This window comes from Terrapene carolina, unplaced genomic scaffold (genome assembly GCF_002925995.2).
Source record: "Terrapene carolina triunguis isolate 2854851 unplaced genomic scaffold, T_m_triunguis-2.0 Scaffold789, whole genome shotgun sequence".
Taxonomy (NCBI): Eukaryota; Metazoa; Chordata; order Testudines; family Emydidae; genus Terrapene; species Terrapene triunguis.
In genome coordinates this window covers 8,438,280-8,459,531 of record NW_020665140.1, presented here as the reverse complement: position 1 = coordinate 8,459,531, position 21,252 = coordinate 8,438,280, and the positions used below count along the sequence as shown (strand labels likewise).

Here is a 21,252-nt window from a genome sequence, read left to right as displayed (position 1 = left end):
CTCTTTACATGTTTCCACAAGTACCACCATTGCCATGCATGGTTTATATAAATCAGTCAATGTGTAGAAAACTATTTTCAAAGTATGCCTTTTATTAAATTACATGACAGGGGCAATGACTGCTACACCAAAAAGGTTTTCCTCATTAATGTACTGAAAGACTCATGCATCTTTTTTTAATTTGATGTATAAAACCATGCTAGTAACGGGCAGTGGTTCAGAGGACAGAACACCAGATTGGGAATCAGGAGGCCTGGGGTCTAGTCTCAGCTCTGCTGGGTGACATCGGGCAAGTTGCTTCAGCTCTCTGTGCCTCCATTCTCTCTCTCTCTCTGACGTTGCCTGTCTTATCTGTTTCAAAGTTAAGCTCTTTAGGACAGGGACTCTTTTACTAAGTGTTTGTACAGTGTCTTAGGGAGATAGTATATGCAGTTTAATAGGCTCATCTTAATTCTAGTTAATTCCCTGGATACTCCCTTACCTCTTGATACTCTTTGTACTGCATGTCTACCAAGTCCCGAACCACTGCAATGTGAGTGAACATCCACTGGGAAATTTCCTAATCATAAACGAGACAGAACATATAGAAAGCAATTTTACAAAGGTACATTTTTATTGCAAAATATATGGATAAAACACCTTAACTCTCACACAGAACAATTTCTTCTTAAAAATATATTAGATTGATTTCAAACCATTTAATGCAACCATATTCTTTAGTTTAGTTTAGCTCAGAAAATGGATTGTAAGGAAACACATGTTGGTATTATTTAATGGTGATCTGCAAATACTTTGAAAACATCCCAGAAATACACCAAATACCAAAGGGCAGGGGGCATTCAATAAATAAGTGATTTAAAACTTCAGTTAATTTAAAAAGAAAAAAGTTAACTCTTATGAAGGGTGCCTGGTTTGCAGACTATGGAGACTGAAGACCTCTGTGTTCTGTGGCTTCCTGCCAATGCATGACTCTTCACCCCATTCAGTTCTTGGACCCTCTTCCAATCTGGCCATCTATGGTTCCAGTTAGAACACCTGTGATGTTTTTTCAGGTATGAACACCTGTTCACCAGGAAATGGACTAGACCAATTCATTTCACACAGGCCACTGAATACCTACTAGGCAACCTAGGGTTCTACTCTTCCACACCATGAGTAGCTCCTAAGGAAGTCAGATGGGGTTACTTGTATCCCAGAGGAAGAAAGAATCCATTAGCAACCTGCTGAAACATCCAGATCCACTTTTTTTCTTCTAATATCCAGACTCATTCATGATCATTGAAGAGATACCATAGCGCACACTACACTGGTGACAGCAAACAACAATGGCACTGCTGGTTATTGTAGGGCTGAATGGGTTTTTAAAATTTATTTTATTAAAAAACAACAACAACAACGCTGTGCTGTTTTGTAAAGTTAATATCTTAAATATATTCTATGGTTGAGGTGCTTCAGAAGTCAACAATTTTATTGTGACGTATACAGGGGGATATAATCTTTTATTGAGTTCTATTCTGCAGTAAAGAAAACACTGCTGAACAGTGTGAGGCTTTTTAAACGAAACCTACCGTCAAACTTTACTAAACCATACAACACTGTTAAAAACCCAAGCACCTATCTTGCTTCCGTGGGTTGGCTCCAGTTTACTACAGTTGGATTTTGAAAATTGGGATGACGTAACATTACCAGTTTAGGGCCCAATCTATTCAAGCCCTCAAGCACAGGCATAACTTAAAGCATGTAAGCAGTTCCATTGACTACAATGGAATAACTTGCTGCCTGAAGTGCTTACTAGCGTTCCTTATGGAGCAGGAGTGAACAAGTCTGAATATTCAGGAAGGGGGGTGGGAAGGGTACTTTTTTCTCCTCTATCCCTTGCTACTTGGGGCATTCACCACATACAGTAAAGTGTGAAATTGCTGGATTTTTCTCCCAAGTATTTGCAGGTGACCTTTAATAAAACAATACAAATTACCTGCGTAGAGAGATTATGTTTGTTGAGCCCACTCTCCTTTCGGTTTCTTCTTGATCCAGTTAACTTGGAAAGGCCAAACCCACTGCTGACCCGTGAAAGCTTCGATTGTGTGGTTGGAACTAAAGATTCCCCTCTACTGATGCATTTCTTCTCATGAGCTATAATATTAAAGAGAGTGCTGATGTTACTTTTCTGAAAGAATTATCACTTTACGTAGCTAAGCACTATTTCCCCCCCCTTTTTAAATTAAAGAAATGACCAATTTTCATATACAATTAGATAGTGTTAACCATAAGTCAATGAGGTTCTTAAGGAGTGGAACAACTGCTTTAAAGCATGATGGGTCCAGACAGAATGCTGAACTCTGGGGTAGGTTTTGTTCTATGCATTTATGTTCACTGTACCAATGGAACTTTCCCAGTTTGTTCTTGATAAACATTTATCCCATAGCAGAGAAATTCCTATTACGCTGCTCTTTCCATTACCCTCCTGTCCCCCGCAAAAATTTGAAAATCTTGCTCTCCCGTTGCATTCCATTCTGTCCTGAAACATGATACGAGTTCCCCACATACCTATTTCTACTTATCATACCTAATTCCATCCAAGTGTGGAAATATGGCACAGAAAGGTACTGCTAAACTAAAAAGTTTTCTCAAACTTTACTATAACACATGTTCAAGGCAAATTATGAAGAAACAATCAAGAGTCTCTCTAGCATGAAGAGAGAAAGATTTCTAGATGAAATTGGTTGTAAAATAGAAATGGTGCATTTAGAAATTAAATTTGTGGAACAGATGCAGCTATTTTTTTCTCTTCTTTCAGAAATGTATCATTTGGGAGACAGCAAAAGTAGAATAATCAATTGTGTATTCAGTATTAATTTGAAGACTCCCAAGTAAAAATAATGGAGGTATGACCAAATATTTTTCCATCTCATTTTCCTTACGCTTATTTGCCCCCTCTTGAAGGAGCAGAGGGCATTTCCAAGGCGGCTTGTTTTGGGAGACAGTAACCAAAGGACAGTTACAGAGCGGACAAGTTGCATTCTCTCTTTCACGTTATAAACAATGGAAATAAGTAATAAGGAATGCTTCTAACAGATTTTGGATAGGTTGGGACTACCAAAATATAAACAGTAGCACATTTATATTGTGGCAATCCCCAATAAGCTGCTTTCTAAACACAGATGAAAATACCCACCCCCCTGCCCTGAAGATTTTCAAAATAGAAACTTACAGCTCAGCTGCAGTTCTCAAACACTTTCCTCATATTTATGTTGTTTTTACTTATATGGAACCTACATCAATTCACAAATATTTTCAATGTGTGTAGAACAGGTATGATTGTTACACACTTAAGATACCCGACACAAAACCAGGAAAGCAAGGAAATGAGAAGTGAAGCCACTTAACAGTGCACAGCTTCTTGTACTCTACCCACAGGCACAGACCTTATAACTACTGTACAACACAGTCTACACACCCTTAACCATGCCCCCAAAGGGTGCCAGCCATCCAACATGCCTTTTACCAAACTTCCATCAAAACACACCAATTAACAACAACTAGTGTTACAATGGGGTAGCATGATGGAGGGCATGTGTGCAGAAGGGATGCTGAGGGAGTAGTCTGATGCTGAGATTGGTATCCATAGAGGCCAGGGCTGGACTAAGGAAATCTGGTGCTGAGACATACCATGACACTGTCCCTTCTGAAGCCCCCAAACTGTACCATGGTACTGCCACCTCCCACCTGAAGTGGAGATGACAGATGCCTCTGGGAGTCAAGGGCCAGCATGAGGCCAGCTTTCCCTTCCCCCAAAAGGGGCAACAGGAACCATCTCCCCTTGAGAGTAGCAGCAGGGTTCCCCTTCATCTCCCCTGAAGAGGGAGGGGTAGCAGTAGGCTGCCTCCCCCCCCAGCAGCCAAGACACATTTGCATGGGTGGGGTGAGGGCCACACGGGGAGTTCTCTGTTGAGGTGGCATTGGTAGAGTTCCCCAGCGCTGTGGATGCGCTTGAGATGCACCCCTCAATCTCCTTGAGAGCACACCTCTTAGAACCATTGTTTTAGGTTGTCTGCAGACTCCGGCAGAACACTGTTTCAGTTATGCTTGGCTTGTGTTTTCAAGCTTTTCCTGAAACTAGAAACTTATTTTTAATTTTAAATAAATGGAAGCCTAGATTCTGACAATCACGTATCTGCAGGAGCTGGAGCCTAGGCACAGGCCTATAGTGTCTATGCCTTAACTCAGTCGTGCTATGAAGGTTGAGTTCAGACTCTGGTGTATGGTAATTGTAATAGCAACGAGTCCTGTGTCTACACGTGGAGGAATAGATGACGCATACTGGTAAGTAGCTTATTTTTTATTTTCCTTGATTTTATGGTTTTGCATCATATGTTATGTGCATTGCTACCTTAATCACGGAAAGTCTGTCCTACCCAGGGCTGTCTCAGTAATGGAGCTCTGATTACCAGGGGAGCTTGCCTGCCCCCTTCTTCTTACTGCTGTAGACTTTAGGAAGTGGGATATGGTGGGAGAGAGAGAACTGGGGGTTGTGGCAGGGAAACAAAGAAGGGTGAAAGAAGCAGTATTGCCAAATCTAAACATCTAGAAATCATGTATTAGGTCCCCTGAGATCAAGAAACTGACAAAAAAAATAAAAATAAAAAAAAAAAATAGATCAGCAGCTTTAGAAGTACTACTACTACCACCAATACTACTCCACTTTTTTTGTTTGCTGTCTAATTTTTGAGCCATTGGGGGAAGCAACTACCATACGTGATCGTTTCAGGTTCAATATTCAACCTTAAATTCACAAACAAATATGTGACCCTGCCTGTTAGTTTCTTTAAGGGGACTCCACTTACCCTCTCCTGACACCAAGCTTGGGGGAGCTGCCATTTTATCCCTCTTCATCCCCTCTCCACCAGCCTGCCTCCCTCCTAATCCTCCCTGCCTTTTCTTTGTATGTCCCATTCTTCCACCAAGGCTTCTACATAGAGCCTCCTGTCTACCCTGTTTTCTTTTCAAAAACTACCTATTGTGACAGATCTACTGAAGATTCACTTCTCTGACAACTTTTGTGTAAACACTCAATTTCCACAACGAAAGCCCAGCCAGATGTAGAAAACCAAGAATTATAAGATTATTTCAGAAAGCCACCTTAACAACCAGCCTCTGCATAATTAGTTTTTAATGCCTGCCATTTATCGTTTTAAAAATTAAAATGATAACATGGACTAATCAAGACAAAATGTTAATGAAAGTTTTGGCTGGGTTACAAAGTATTTGGAATGGCAAGGTGTGATGGAAAAAGTGTGAGGAAAAGAACTATGCAAAGCGTTTTACACCATGCCCGTCATCAAGGCCAGGTTACACTATACCATCTTGCTACACGAGGAATATTTGTCCATTTTTCCTCATCTTAACTGGTTTCACAACCATATTTAATATTCTCTGTATCGAAAAGACCTAACTAAATTGGGAAAACTTAGAACTGAAATGAATGAGTGGGAGCTTGGATTCACACTATCCTTTCTGGGATGCTAACAGGAACCCTACTGCTAATCTGGATTGTTGTCCTGAAATTCCACTGGTCACTTATTTCTTTTCAAATGTGAATAAACAATAACCTATAGAGACTAACCTTGGCCAATAAAACAAATGCGAAACCAGCAAATAGTTCAGTGCTATGGACCTCAGATGACTCTTTCAGTCTGCAGTTATAGCACCGTGATACAATGCTGAAAATATTTTAATTCCCCATCCTTGTTTAGTGAACAGCTAACACAGGAACAGTAGCGTCAGAGTTGCTGACAATATGACTTACTGATGTTCAGGCCCCAGACTTGCCTCCAATAGTATTTTTGCAAAAATTATACTGGGATAAATTTTATGAAAACAATTCTGAAGGTAAGAGTTATACCTAATCAGACTGGCATGCACAGAATAATAACCATTGCTCTAGTTCTATAATATAAATGACCTTATAAGATAAACAGTGATAAAAGATAGGAATAAAATTAATGCCAGTCAACATGGTTTTATGGAAAACAGGTCTTCTCAAACAGACTTGATTTCAGTCTTCGAGAAGTATACAAGTAAATGTAATATACTTGCACTTCTATAGGGATTTAAAGCAAAGTGGATTAAGAACTTGAAAACTGCCAGATCTCAAAGTAGTCTTCAATGGCAATCATCATCCAATGGGAGTGTTTCTAGTGGAGTTCTGCCAGGATTAATATTAGGCTTACATTTTTTAATGTTTTCACCAATGATTTGGAAACAGAAAATCACTGCTGATAAAATTTGAGGATGACAAAGGTTTGCAGAAAATAACCACGAGGACAGATTACTCATACAAAGAGATCTGAATCACCTGGTAAACTAGGCCCATTCAAACAAAATGTGTTTTAATAAAGACAAATGCAGTTTATACATCAAGGAACAAGGAATGCAGGCCATAGCTACAGAATAGAGATCTGCATCATGGAAAGCAGTGACTCTGAACAGGATTTAGGAGTCATACTGGACAAGCAGATCAACATGAGCTCTCAGTATGATGCTGTGGCAAAAAGGGCTAATGCAATCCTTGGATGTATAAACAGGGGAGTAATGAGTAGGAAAGGGGAGGTGATTTCACCTCTGTCTCTGGTATTGGTGAGACTGATAATGGAATATTACATATAGTTCTGGTGTTCACATTTTAAGAAGGATGTTGAAAAATTGGAGAGGGTGCATAAAAGAGCCACAAAAATGATTCAGGGGCTGGAGAAAATGCCTTACTGTGAGATAAAGAGCTCAAAGGGTTAGTTTATCAAAAGAAAGCTTGAGAGGTGATTTCATTAAAAGAGAAGAAAATTTTGTCAATGGAAGAAAATACCTGATACTAAAGGGCTCTAATCTAGCAGAGAAAGGCATAACAAGAATTTTGCGGATACAGACTAACACGGCTGCTACTTTGAAACATCACAAGAACCAGTGGCTGAAAGCTGCACTAGGACAAATTCAAATGGGAAATAATGCACCACGTTTTAGCAATGAGGGTGATTAATCATTGGAACAAACTACCAAGAGAAACGGTGGATTCTCCATCTCTTGATGTTTTCAGATCAAGATTGGATGCTTTATGAAAGATATGCTTTAACCGAACACAAGTTATGCTTTGGTCAAACAAAAGTTCTTGGGCTCAGTACAGGGGTAACTGGGTGAAACTTAATGGCCTGTGATCATATTAGATAATCTAATGGTCCCTTCTGACTGTAAACTCTACAAGTCTAGGAATTTAGATGTTACACATGTTTTTGCTGCCACAAGTACAGGATAAGTGCATTATTCACAAGACGTGGACGTATGACAAATGAGTTGTACAGGTCTTTCCAAACAAGAGACTTTTTTTTTTTTTAACCCATGCCATCACGTTTTTTTTATTCTACAAATGCATCGTATTTTGTCTGTCTTTTATTGCTAAATATCTGTTTGTGTAATGGTCTGCAATTTGTACCATGGTTTGAGAAACATATGCCAGTTTGTTAGGCAGAGGTGTTGGTGTGACTGTAGTTATATCTACCAATAAGTGCTATAAGTGTATATGCAGAAAACACACATCCTAAGTTCATTATTAAGGGTATGAAACAAATGAGACTGAATATCTGGTGTAGAAGATAACAGACCAATTTGATATATTTTGGAATAATATATCTTCACATTTATTCTTACCCAAGTGATTTTGCCAGCATTTTAAACTTGCTTCTTCAATAAAAGGCCTTGCTACAACTATATCCACATGGCCACGGTCATTGACAGGTAGGGTGACTTTGAATACCTCTTCTAAAACTTGTTTCTTACTGTGAATCAGCTCTGTCCATACTCTGTTTATGGCTTTTAAAAGAAGCTGGCGACCTAAACAGGTAAAAAGATCATAAATAATTTCCCACTACATTTTTGCAGTTTTACAGTAAGTATTAATGAGCTGAGTGAAGAATTCATACAAAAATATATATCTAACAAAGAAAGCTTTGTATTCCCCACATGCAGAATGTCTGTGACCAGATTGCTTTTTCCTCAAATTCTTTGAGAGCATTTGACCAATTTTTTTTCTCCTTCCATGGATTGATGATCACAAATACCTCTCTGAGCCGTCATCATTCCAGCTGTGTTGATTTAGTTGTGTTTTTTTCAGATAAGTCATACAGCATTGCTTCTGTTTCCTGATTGGATGAGTGAGCCAACAAGTCCACTACAAATATACTGACATGCGTATTAAAAATTTGGTTTCCAGAAATTCTTACACATGTAACTTTTAAATTCACATTCATTCTACTAACCTTGAACTCACAAATGTTTGTGGGAAGCAAACACAAATAGGGACAAACACAGCCAAAGAACATTCATGTGACAACTCAAAAAAAAAAAATTTACAATTTTTGTTCAGAGCATTCAATACCTATAATTAATTTGGGACTCAGTCTTGTTTTCTGAATCATGTCTTCCTTTCCACATTAACTATTATCTTAATTTCATACTTTTATCTCCTCCTCAAACTGGCACCCAAGTAAGTGAGGTAGCTAATATTTTGAGACTGTGTCAGTATATTTCTGGTTTTATTAGTAGTGATACAATGTTCTAGTTGAAGGCTGTTGTCTATATTCTGCCTATGAAAGCTACCAATGAAGAATACTGAACTGGTGTATCAACAGTAGCGTGACCGGGATTAATTGAGCTCCCAACCAGACTTTCTTCACTAGTATTACAGCTCACCACCATTAGTCTGTGTGATTGAGTGTTTTGTGCCCTTGAGATATTCCCGGGAATAAGAAAAATGACAAAAAAGAATCATTAAGGACTTAAACGCCTCCCATTTTAAAATAATGCTTTTGGTGATATGGACCCAAGCATATTTGGAAAGGGTTTGGTCAACTGGGAAGAGACACGGCAGAAGTGGTCACTCCCCTTCGGAACCGAGAATGGAACTCAAGATTCCAGAGTTTCGCCATTCCTCCACTGTCAGCAAAGAACTGTGAAACCCACTGGGCAAAGTGTGTGTCTCCATCTACTTCTAGTGCTGGTTCACATAACAGTAATGGGTTGTCATCCTCTGTCAATTACTCCAATAGCTCAAGTGGCACAGGTCTGTGTGGTGGATATAAAGGTTCCAACCTTGCTGATGAAGCATGGGGATGTCAGTGTGATGCCACATAACTGAATTTGTATTTTCAGCTTCCTTTTTTAAAAAGTTAGCAAATTACATCAAAAAATCCTTAAGTTAAAAGAACGTTACTAAGCTTGCAACATCAAGCACTCAAAAATTAGGAAATGCCACAATTAAGAGTGCCTGTGCAACCTTAATTCAGCCCCTTTGTGCATAAGCACTTTGATAACATGATCACATACTTTTATTTCCATAGGACTCCTGCTTCATTCAATGCATAGTACGGACCTGCTCTGGAGAGGAATCAGAGCTGTGTTAGTAAAGGAGGCTGTTGTCTATAAGTTCCCTGCCTCATTTGTTGTACAAGTTGAAAGGTGTGTAGAGAAGGAGGCAAGGGATTACAGGAAGAAAAAGGATAATCTCATGGTGAAAGCAGTTGAATGCTGCCCTGGACAACTGGATTCTATGCCTGCCTTTGACACTGAGTTCCAGTGCGACACTGCGCAAGTAACTTGCACCAAACTTTTCCACAAAAAAATCACGGATTATGTGTTTCTTATTTTCTCAGTGCCTGATTTGAGATCCAGGGGTCTGATGTGCTGAGCATTCAGAACAGCAATGGAAGCTGTGCTTTGAACATACGGAAATCAGGTTCTAGGTGTCTCAAAAGGGCCACCAAAAATTAATGGATATACCTCTATCCCAATATAACGCGACCCGATATAACACAAATTTGGATATAACGCAATAAAGCAGTGGCTCGGGGGTGGGGTGGGGTGGGGGGGAGGAGGGCCTGCGCGCTCCGGCGGATCAAAGCAAGTTCGATATAATGCGGTTTCACCTATAACGTGGTAAGATTTTTTGGCTCCTGAGAACGGCATTATTTCGGGGTACAGGTGTACTTCTGACCTTAGTCTCTTCATGCCTCAGCTCCCCATCTTGTAAAATGGGGATAGTACCCTTTAGTCTCACAGAGATGTTGGGAAAAAGAAAGGTTACTTACCTTATAGTAACTGGAATTCTTCAAGTTGTGTGGTCCCTCTGGGTATTCACTGTGGGAACGCATATGCTCCTGCACCCAGAATAGGAAATTCTTCAATATTAGCGTCTATTGGTTCACATAGTGCCTCCTCGTGCTTTCAGCCAAGGACATAAAAGGCAGTGTGAACTGACCACCACTCCAGTACTGTCTCTGCCATGAATCACATGATGACGCGAGCAGAGGGGAAGGAAGGCAGGTCATGAATACCCATAGGGATCATACAGCTTGAAGAGTTACTGTAAGGCAAGTAAATTTTCTTTCTTCTTTGATTGCTGGCCCTATAGGTATTCACTGTGGGTAACTCCCAAGCATACTTGTTGAGGATCAGGGTGCAAGGAAGTATGCTGTACCATAAAGTGGGGGATCACGGAGGCGAAGGACAGCCCCTCCCAGCCATAGCTTGGACATATCTCTGAACAGGGGATTTCCTGTAAGGAGGCTATCGATGCTGCTTTGGCTCTCACAGAGTGGTCCTTGACAATTTGAGCAGGATGGGGTTTCATGAGATCATAGCAAAGGATGATGCAGGAAGAAGTCCACTTAGAGACCCTTTGGGAAGAGATAGCTTTCTAATGTGACAGACAAGCTTGGGGACTTCTGAAAGGGAGCCGTTCCATGCTGTTAGAAGGCTACAGCCCTGCACACATCCAAAGAATGAAGCCTTGTCTCTCCTATGTTGTGGTGAGGCTTGGGGTAAAACACTAGAATGCAAACAGTCTGGTTAAGGTGAAACTCAGAAGGAACTTTAGGTAGGAACTTTGGATGTAGTTAGAAAGAAACCTTGTGAAAAACTGCAAAAGGCAGGTCCAGCATAAGGATCCCAAGCTCTCCAACCCTTCTAGCTGAGGTAACTGCCATCAAGAAGGTGATTTTCATAGAAAGGTGAAGGAGGGAACTTGGAGGGTTCAAATGGTGGTTTCACGAGTGCAGAGAGGAAGAGGTTCAGATCCCAGACAGGGACTTGTTTTGCAATGGGAGAGAATGTCCTTATGATGCCATCAGTTGCTCTGCAGTAATACGGTGAATAAAGACTGAGTAGCCCTCCATCTGGGGGTGGGAAGTGCTGACGGCTGCCAAATGTACCTGGGGGGAGCTGACTGATAAGCCGGTCATCTTGAGTGAGAGAAGATACTCCAGAATGACAGGAATGCCCAGTGCCACTGCATGTAAGTGATGCTGCTGGCACCAAAGGGAGAATTGCATCCACTTTGCAGAGTAGCATTTCCAGGTAGAGGGTCTCCTGCTGTTATTGAGGATGGACTGAATTCCCTCATAGCATACTCTCCCTATGCATGTACTTCATCAACAATGATGCTGTCAGCTGTTGAGATGTTGGGCTTCAGTGCTCCCTCATTCTGGGAAAGCAGGCTCCAGAATGGTGGCAGGTAGATACATGGGTGAGAGGCTAGGTGTAGTACGGCGATAAACCAGATTTGCCTCAGCCAACAAGGCACCATAAGGATCACTATCGAGTTTGATCTTCCTGAGTACACGAGAAAGTGAAGGTATGGGCGGGAAGGCATACATCAGTGGTTCTGACCACTGCACCAGGAAGACAGCCCTTCTGATAATGAGGCCTTGGGATGCCTGGGTGCAGTATGCCAGGTGCTTTTTGTTGTCTTGGGATGCGAAGAGATCCCAAGATGGAAATATTCATTGTTGGAAGATGTGTTGTGCTATTGACGGGTGATGTTCCCAGTCATGTTCTGTTTGTAAAGACTGCTGAGACTGTCCACCAGTGAATTCATCACCCCTCAGATGTGTACTGCTCAAAGGGTGATTCCTTGACTGATGCATTGGTTCCAGAGGTGGACCACTTCTCTGCAAAGCAGGGTGGACCTTGCTCCTCTCTGCTTGTTTATATGGTAGAAGAGGTTCATACTGTCTGATCTGACCTCTAAGTGGGTGGACTGAATGATGGGTAAAAATATCTTACATACCTTGTGAACTGCTCAAAGCTTGAGTAGGTCGATATGTAGCCTGGATTCCTGAGGAGAGAAGCCTTGGCCTGTTTGGTTGTCAAGATGTGTTCCCCATCCTAGTATGGAGGCACCCAAGATGACTGCATTTGTAGGTGGTACAGAAATGAAAGGGAACCCCATGCATACTTTGTCCTTGTTCTCCCAGCAGGTGAGCGATGTCAACATGTCCCAAGGAAGAGAGACTTTCTTGTCCAAGGGAGTCCCTTTTTGAGGCAGACTGACAATAACCAGATTGAAGGCATTGTAAGTACAGTGACATAAGCACACACCACCATGTGGCCCAACAGGAACAGGTAGAATAGGGCTGCAGTCTGAGGTGAAGCTGGTCAATGAGATCCCTCATAGCAAGGAATTGTTCCTGAGGTAAGTAGGCTCTCACTATGTCTGAGTTCAAGTTCACCCCAATGAATTCTATGGTTTGTCTGGTGTGAACATGGACTTGTCTAAATTGGCTTGCACTGCAAGTGAATGAAAGAGTTAAAATGAGATAGTGGGTGTTGCATGTACCTCCTGGTATAACTGACCAGCAAACAGCCCGGTCATCCAGGAAAGAAAGTACTGGTCTTCCTTGTCTGCGAAGGTAAGTGGCCACCTCTGCAACAACTTTTGTAAATACCCCTGGGGCAGCCGAGAGGCTGAAAGGGAGCATGCTGTAGTCAAAGTGTTCTTGGCTCACTATGAAGCACAGAAATCATCTGTGAGCGGGGTGAACATCCACATGAAAATATGTCTTTCCAATTGAGGGCTATATACCAGTTGCCTGAATTGATGGAGAGTATTAGAGAGGCCAGAGTGGTCAGTTATTCTGAACTTTGAGGGTTGTATGAAGAAATTCGATTGTCTGAAGTCCAGAATGGGCCTCCAGACGCCTTTCTTTCTGGGGACGAGGAAGTACCTAGAGTAAAAGTCTTCCCTGTGTGAGAGGGTGGTATAGTGTCTATTGCCCCCAATTGAAAAAGGCAGTCTGACTCCTGTTTCAGAATCCTCTCATGAGAGGGGGTCCCTGAAAAGGGACAAGGAAGGTTTTTGTCTTTTTTTTTTGGAGGGGGGAGGGAGCCATTCTAGCATTTAGCTATTTGATAGAACGTCCAGGACCCACTTGTCCATTATAATAGCATGTCACACCAGGAGAAAGGGTGTGACAGTGGGCAAGGGAGACTGGCTGTCAACCCATAGATGTCTTATCTAAACAACTTTCTAAGACATGGCTGCAAAGTAGAGGACAGGGGTTCAGGTGCCTACTCTGACATTTCTTGGAGGTTCATACATTATTTTTAGGAAGAAGGCAGTGGTCAATGCTGAGGCAGAGGAGGCTTGGAGTATTTTCTACAGGGTACCAGAGTACAAATAGCCAGAGAGAGGAGGGTAGCTTGTGAATCTTTGAGAGTATGCAGCAACTCATTGGTTTGGTTACTAAAGAGGTTGCTGCCATCAAAGGGAAAGTCCTCAATGGTGGTTTGGACCTCTTTGGGGAACCCAGAGGCTTGCAGCCATGAAGCTTGTATCATGATTATTGAGATAACCATGGAGCCTATTACTGTGTCAAGGGATGCCTGAAGGGAAGAACTTACTACTAGCTTTTCCTCATCCAGAATGGCCTGAAAGTTAGGTCTGCATTCCTGAGGAAGTTTGCTCATGAACTCTAAAATCTTGTTATAATTCAAGAAACCATACTTCAACATCAAAGCTTGGAAGTTTGCTGTTCAGAATGCTAAGCTAACTGAAGAAAATAGATTCCAAAGGAATCGGTTATGTCATTTGGCATCTTTATCTGGTGGAGTGGATTTGGGTTGGTGTCGCAGGCTTCTTTTGTAACTGCCTGGACTACTAGGGAATTGGGATTAGGGTGGGAAAACAGGAATTCCACTCCTTGGGTGGCAACAAAGTAGTGTTTTTCAGCCATCTTTGGGGTCTGGGCACAGGTGGCAGGAGTGTGCCCGATCACTCTGGTAGGTTCCATGATGGCCTCTTTTATCAGGAATGTCACTTTGGAGGGCATTGTAGCCTGGAGGATATCCAGGAGCTTGTGTGCCAGATCCTGGATCTCCTCTAGTGGAAACTGGAGAGCATCTGCAATTCTCCTGAAATGATCCTGGTACTGTTTAAAATCATCTGGGTGTAAGGGGGAGGCTGGTGATACTATCTTATATGCAGAGGATGAAGAAAATCAATCTGGTAGCTCTGGTGGTATTGGCGGTTCTGGCTGATCCTCCTCCATCAGCTGCTTCTGTGGGGGCCACCATTGTTTACCTGGTGTCAAACACTTCTGGGCACAGAATGTTGGGTCCCATATTCTGGTGAAAGAAGTAAGGGTCCCCGGGGCCCCAACAGGAATGATGGGATGGGTCACAGGGATATGGAGATGGACCTCACAATGGATACCATTGGTCCCTGGGTCAGAATTACTGATGGTGGGGATGCAAGGGAAGGAGAGTGGCTCTCAAAGCCCTGTCTGGGCTGATGGCTCTCTGTTGGGTATCTGGAGAGACCATCAGTACTGGCTCATTTGCAACCGATGAATAGGACTCCTCACGTTCCAATGTTGGGGCTGCGGGATCTAGTTCCAGCTGACTGGGACTACACACAGATGGAAAGTGAAGTGGATGAGGCCGATCCTCCTGTTCCTGGTACCAGCATTGAAGGGGAGGGGACCTTCTGCAGCAGGATTGATTCAAAGAGAATCAGAGACTTTGGGTCCACATACATAAATAAGTCCTCCAGGAGAGCATAGGGAGTCCTCTTTGGGTGAACTGCCCATAGTCTTGGGCTTTGTCTGGACAGTATATGCCTTCTTGGAGGTGGCATATCTGTGTGGGGGAAGTACTGTCGGAGCAGGGGGAAAATGATCCCTTCTGACCTTACTGGAGTTCTTAACGGTCCCTCACTATGTGGTTTCAGGGTACTGCCTTTTCTCTACAAACTCCGGGCACACCCATTCCAGGGCATGGAGTCTCGGGCAGTGTCAGAGAAAGGGGCAAGATGGATCCTCGAAAAAGAGTCTATCAATAGATTTATCCCTCTTCTTGCATTCGCTCTTATATTCCTCATGCTTCTGCTTGGTACTGAATACCCATAGGGACCAGCACTCATAGAAGAATTAATGTTTGTGAAACACTCAGATGCTATGCATTGAGTAACTTAGAGGGAAAAAAAAAACCATGAGGAAATCAGTAATGCTGTCTTCAGAGGAAGGTTTGAATAATATGCAGTAAATAAGGCCTAGGGTCACACACTGAACAATGAGGAAAAACAAAATACTGAATAGCTGCTCATTCACTGAGCACTGTCCATTCTGTTCACTGAATGAGGCAGGAGTCCTGTGGGATCATGTAATCAAAAATTATCATAATGTATATGCAAAAGGGGGTGGAATTAAGGTTGCACGTACAACTTTAAACTCTGACATTTCTTAACTTTTGAGTCTTTGACTTTGCAACCTTACTAATGTTCTTTTAGCATAGTTTGTGTATGTAATTATATATATAACCTTCATGAAACTAGAAATGCTCACCTCACTGAATCTTCTCCTCTAAGGGTTAGTTCTGTCAAACTGATCCTGGTGAATACTGAGAAGGTACACAACAGGAATGGGGTGGCCACTCTCTCTCTGGGATAAGGATTGACTGTGAACTTAACTTTTACACTGATGTCCCTTATTCCTAAAACTGCTTCTTTCATATCTTCCTATTTCTCCTGTTTCTTTTCTTCATGTATGATTAGGGGCTCTTTGGTTCTTCTCTCCTACCTGCTTCTCATGCATCCTACCTACTCTCTTTAGTGCTTTTCAACACCCATCTGTGATAATCCCAGTTTCCTACTCTGGACCAAGTTGTTAGCTAATTTCCAGTGACTGACAGATCCTGCTGTTTTCACTGAATTATATACCTCATGCCTAACCCTAGTTATTTCTTACCTCTGTTTACTTTTGTGCTGACATACACAAAACTATCGATTCATATTGGACTAGCCTCTGTGCGCCTCTCTCTCTATCTCTCTCTCGCTCTCTAAACAAATTTTGCTTCTAATTAGTATTTTTTAATGGCCTTTATAGCCATATCAGGAAGGGACGGAAATGTTCTTATTGTTTCGATAAATAGACAGCTGACACTGGATGCTTCTCAGTATTTCTGTGAAGTGTTCTACATTTTTGATATGTTTACCATCTCAGATAACCACCCTCTCCTTCTGCCACACCCCCCACCAAAAAATGGGAAAAAGACTGGTGGTGAGGAAGGGAAGGAAGGAAGAAGAATAAGAACATTTTAAGAATCTAGTGTTAATAGATATCTGAGGTTTAGCTGCTTTTTTTATTACCTTCGCTAATATCTTGATTGTAGACTCCATCTGGTTCTATGTCAGAGGGGATCATAATGTGCCAAGTGGTCATCCTGGCTTCCGCTTCCAGTCCAAACCCATCAACACCGCTACAATAAATTTAGAATGAACAGAAGCAGATAGGGTTTAAGAACTGAAGTGGTTAATCTTTCTGTGGTATCATCAAACTGAAGCAACGTGTACTGCTACGGGGCAGAGACATGTTTCTGGTCCCTCTTGTTTTGGGGATATGCAGCCTCACTCTGAGCTGCAGTTTTATGAAGAAGGGCATGGTTTTCTACTAAAGTCACTGGGGAAAGATAGGGTGGAACTTGTACAATTCAAATTAATGACAAGTGTCAAACGGGAAGCATTAGATTCCTGCTGGTATTAATACTCAAGAGACTTTGGATAAAATACAAAGAACAAACCAGGAAAAAAAATTCACTGGAAGAATATGAATATTCAGAAAATTCAGATATTTTACACTATTAAAGCTTAATAAGGCTGATGAACAAGGTATATTCATGTACCAATATCTTAACATAGTTGTGGAAAAGGAGATAGGATTATACCCCTAAGACTATTACCCAATTGTAATTTTGTTCAAGATGAACCATTTCAGTTATCTTGCACTTTCCTGGCATCAAACATTATAAACAGATATCCACAATTTTGCCAACTGTTTGTGATTCATCAGTAAGCAGCCATAGCTTAGAGAGGAAGAAGAAACACTGTACAAGACTGACTCTAGTATGATGAATTTAAGTCTGAGGCACTTACCTTCCCATATGCAGATTAATCAGGCAATGAGCTAGACAGCAGATGAACTCCTGATCATGGTTCCCGGGTCCCAGAATTAGGTTTCTGTTCACCGTAAGGACCCTTAGAGAATCAAGGAGAGCAACTTGCTGAGGGACAGTTTTGTGTGGCCTTGAAAACTGATACAAGATGGTCCTATTCAGGCAGTGATAAACAGCATCCAGTGATAACCCCTGAGATCTTCTTTTTGACTGATGGAAAGTACAAAACAATTAATATAATGTCAGATAGTGAAATCTCCACAAAAACTTATTTCTTCAAATCCTACACTGATTTTTTTCAAAAAACTTTCATTTTACTAAAAGATCTTTGTACTGATTAATTCCCCCGCTCAATCCCAATATGTATTAATGATTTGCCTGCCTGGAAATGAGAACTGAAGTCATGCTGATAAATGGACTGATAAGAATTTTGTTTTATGGCAACTTCTATGGTAACTTATTGAAATGCTGTGTTCTAATTTCCACAACAAAGCTTCTCAATGAGATTCAGTGGAAGAGGAGGAGGAGGAATCTTTGGACTCATCTTACTACAGAAATACTACCACAAATTCATAACAGTTTTAAATCTAATTAATCTGAAAGCAAGTTAACTAATCCACTTATAAAAATGGTTCCCAGCATCAGAGTCTTATCTATGCTGCAGCAATGGTTTTAAGCCTGAATAATCAGGAAAATATCCCTAGAATAGACAAGACCTCTCTCTTCATCAGGCACTCAGACACCAGAGAGATGAATACAGCATACTCAGACAGGTATATGAGTCAACCCTACTATCAAAATATTGTATCATATCAGAACACTGACCTACTACATATAAACACCAACAGGTCATGCTATGATGGTGCAGACTCAAAAAGGGGAAAAAAAGAAAAAGGCTGAGGAGAAAAGCCCATATATTTCCAAAGACAGAGCACTAACAAGAAAACTTTCATTGCTCTTTTAGTCTCCTCTCCCAGTTTGGCATGAGAATGTCTAAACACTATGTATGCAAACCTGCAAATCCTTTGGTATGTAGCAGCCTAATACATTTCTCTGGAATCTTCATGCACTAAGGGCTTGCAAAATGACACCTAAGATTGTTCATATCTTCAATAATATAACTGCCAAATAATTTGTGGAGGGCCCAAGATGTTGGGGATGAAGGGGGAAATCTTGTCCTGAGTTGTTTCCATTCATCTAGGCATTTATATCATGTTTATCATCATCACACTGCCAAAGAGAAAGATAAGGTGGACAACCGTCTCTTTCACCACGCTTGCTGTTAAGGGGTAAACTATGCCAGTCCAAGTTGCAAGGCAAGACCGCACAGGGCTCACAAAGGGAGAAAACTAAAAATTTGACTTTCTTGCTTATGTTATATTAACTTAAAAAGCTTTGCAGGCTAAGGAAGTTCTAGTTTCCTTCAAAATACAGGCAGTCCTCAACTTTACGACGTTTGATTTACGACAAACAGCACTTTCAACGTTTCTGAATTGACACCCTGATTTGACTTATGACAATTGGTTTCGACTTTATGACGCTCAGTCCTGCAATGGACTGTCTTGCGGTTCCGAGTTACAAAGTTTCGACTTACAACGCAATTTTCAGGAACCAACTGTGTCGTAAGTCCGAGGACTGCCTGTATTAAGCTAAACGCCATTTTAAAATGCGCACGCTATTTTAAAAATATTCTCTTACAAAAGACACCACACCTTGGAATCAGCACCAGTAGATGAAATTATGCAAAAAAGCCTAATTTATTTATTTAGATATTTACAAGCTACAAAAGAGCGTGAGTGTGCATCTAATGCTCTGGACAATCTTTTAAAACTAATTAAACAAATATGCTTTCTATGGGGCTGGGACCATCCTTTTGTTCTGTGTTTGTAGAGCACTGGGAGGTCCTGGACCATGACTTGGGCTCCTAGGCATATAGTAATACTACTACTACTACTATGAAGAACTGTTACCTGTGCAATTAGCTGAATGATGAAGTCTACAAGAAGTTTGGATTCCTTGTTGAACATGCCCTGCCAAAGCTTATCCACCACACGCTGTGTGAAATAAAACACATTGTTCACCAGCACCTGGTAACTACCACCACTTGTAATAGGCAGAGATGCATCTTCACCTAAATTACAAAAGAAAACAAAATGATTTAAACAACAGCAAAAAAACCCACTCTCCAACCACCTATGTGTGTTCAGCATGCCCAATAGCTTTCTAAAGACTAATTTCTTTATTCTGCAACCTGGAGAAAGTGCTACAGTCATCTGAATGAAATGCTACCTGGAACTGTTAGTCAAACAATAGGAGCTTAATGTTGTATGCAATATATTTATTGAACTGTAATAGTGGCAATGTGAAGTGGGCACTGAAGGCATATTTTTAATCACAGACCAAAACAAGGAAGGAAGAAAAACAATGCCATATGTGCATATTAAAGGATGTGTTAATATTTGTTGGGTAAGGCTTTACTCCACCAACTCATCTCTCTCTAAGAGGACAGAGCAGAGGCACACAAGTACAACTCCTTGTGCTCATGACTGAGTTCATAAAGTCAATAAGATGATCTTTTGTATCCGTTATTGGTCTGATATAAGAGAAGCATCATGGACACCTGATTTTGTTCACCTTCTGGAGCGTGATGGCTAACAAGATCAGCACAACATCCATGCCATACCCAAGTCTAAAGCTACTGAAAGGATTCAAGGAAATTGGAGGCCTCCACACAGTTGCCTCACCACAACCTCCCCAATAACATTTTTCCAAAGAAGGAAATTCAGATAGGAGAATAGTTGGTGAGACTGTTCCCATCAAGAGATGGTTCCTTAAGCATGGAGACCTCCTATCCATCATTTGAGGATTCCTGCATATTGGTCTCCCAAAGGAAGACACTAAATCTCCATGAATGATGCACCTCTATATTTCTCTCTTACGCATACACAGCACCTAGCACCGGGGACCCAAAATTGCTACTGTAATACTAACCACCAAGTTAATTTGATACATCAAGTTTATAATAGGAAGGTATATCTGTATTTTGTCTAATGCCCAATGGTGTGTGTATTCACCTGCTAACATGAACACCTATACTTCATTTGCACATGAACTAACACACTGTTAAAAAACAAAGAACACCTACGGCCAAAATATATGCTTGTGTGGGTTTCTTCCTCATGACAGGAACAACAATTCCACATCTGAGTTCACCAGCAACAAAAAGTTAAAGTGAATTAGTGTTCTCAGCAGGATGTACATCTGCTGACAGAGATTCCGAGAAGGAATAAGAATTCGGAGATGAATGCACGTAGGGAGCTGGGGACTTTCAGATGGAGAGTACTATTTACTAGAAATTGTTCTGTAGACTGTCATGTTGATATTGTTCATATTAAACTAGTGCTAAACAAAACCATTTCCTAACAAATAACAGATCTTAGTTTACAACAACAGTCAAAGTCCCCACGGTGTCTCATGCATTCATATGCTAAGCACAGCCCTTGCCATAAGCTCTGCTACTTTCCTGTTTCCTTACGACTAGCTAGTAGCTAGCTCTTATACTGCTGATGAATGGAGTAGAAGGAAATAAGGATTCCTCTTCCTGCTTCTGCAACCGCATGAGGCTGGCCATAACAGCAGTCCCGACACTTGGGGAATATAGGGGCAGTGCCTCAAACTGTTTCCGCCCAGGAGCAATTGGGTGAGAACCAGATGAAGCCATGGCTCTGCCCTCCACCCCAAAGGAGATGGTCGGGCACCCTGGATGGGGACAAGAGCATGCTACTCCCTTTAAATGGGTTTGGTAAATCACTTCCCTCTCAAAAGCAACCACCAGCCCTCAAGGGATGGTGTCGCTCTGAGTCGCAATGCCTTCCAGTGCTCACTCACAACAGTAGGTTTATGCACAGCCCCTTACCATGGGCTTCGTGCACATAGCACAATCTAGTCCTCTGTCAATACATACAGTGATTTTTAAAACAGTTG

The 21,252-nt window shown here is 41.4% G+C and overlaps 1 protein-coding gene across 1 annotated transcript in view; it reads right to left on the bottom strand.

The window, feature by feature from the left end:
• WDFY3 (WD repeat and FYVE domain containing 3) overlaps window positions 1-21,252 on the bottom strand; it is a 254,837-nt gene that overhangs the window by 54,401 nt on the left and 179,184 nt on the right. Inside the window, exons 35-40 of the mRNA XM_029913674.1 lie at window positions 19,239-19,399; window positions 17,249-17,478; window positions 16,466-16,575; window positions 7,696-7,878; window positions 1,976-2,133; window positions 482-559 (exon numbers count right to left, since the gene is read on the bottom strand). Coding sequence (XP_029769534.1) covers window positions 482-559; window positions 1,976-2,133; window positions 7,696-7,878; window positions 16,466-16,575; window positions 17,249-17,478; window positions 19,239-19,399 — 920 coding nt within the window. The remainder of the gene's footprint in view (window positions 1-481; window positions 560-1,975; window positions 2,134-7,695; window positions 7,879-16,465; window positions 16,576-17,248; window positions 17,479-19,238; window positions 19,400-21,252) is intronic.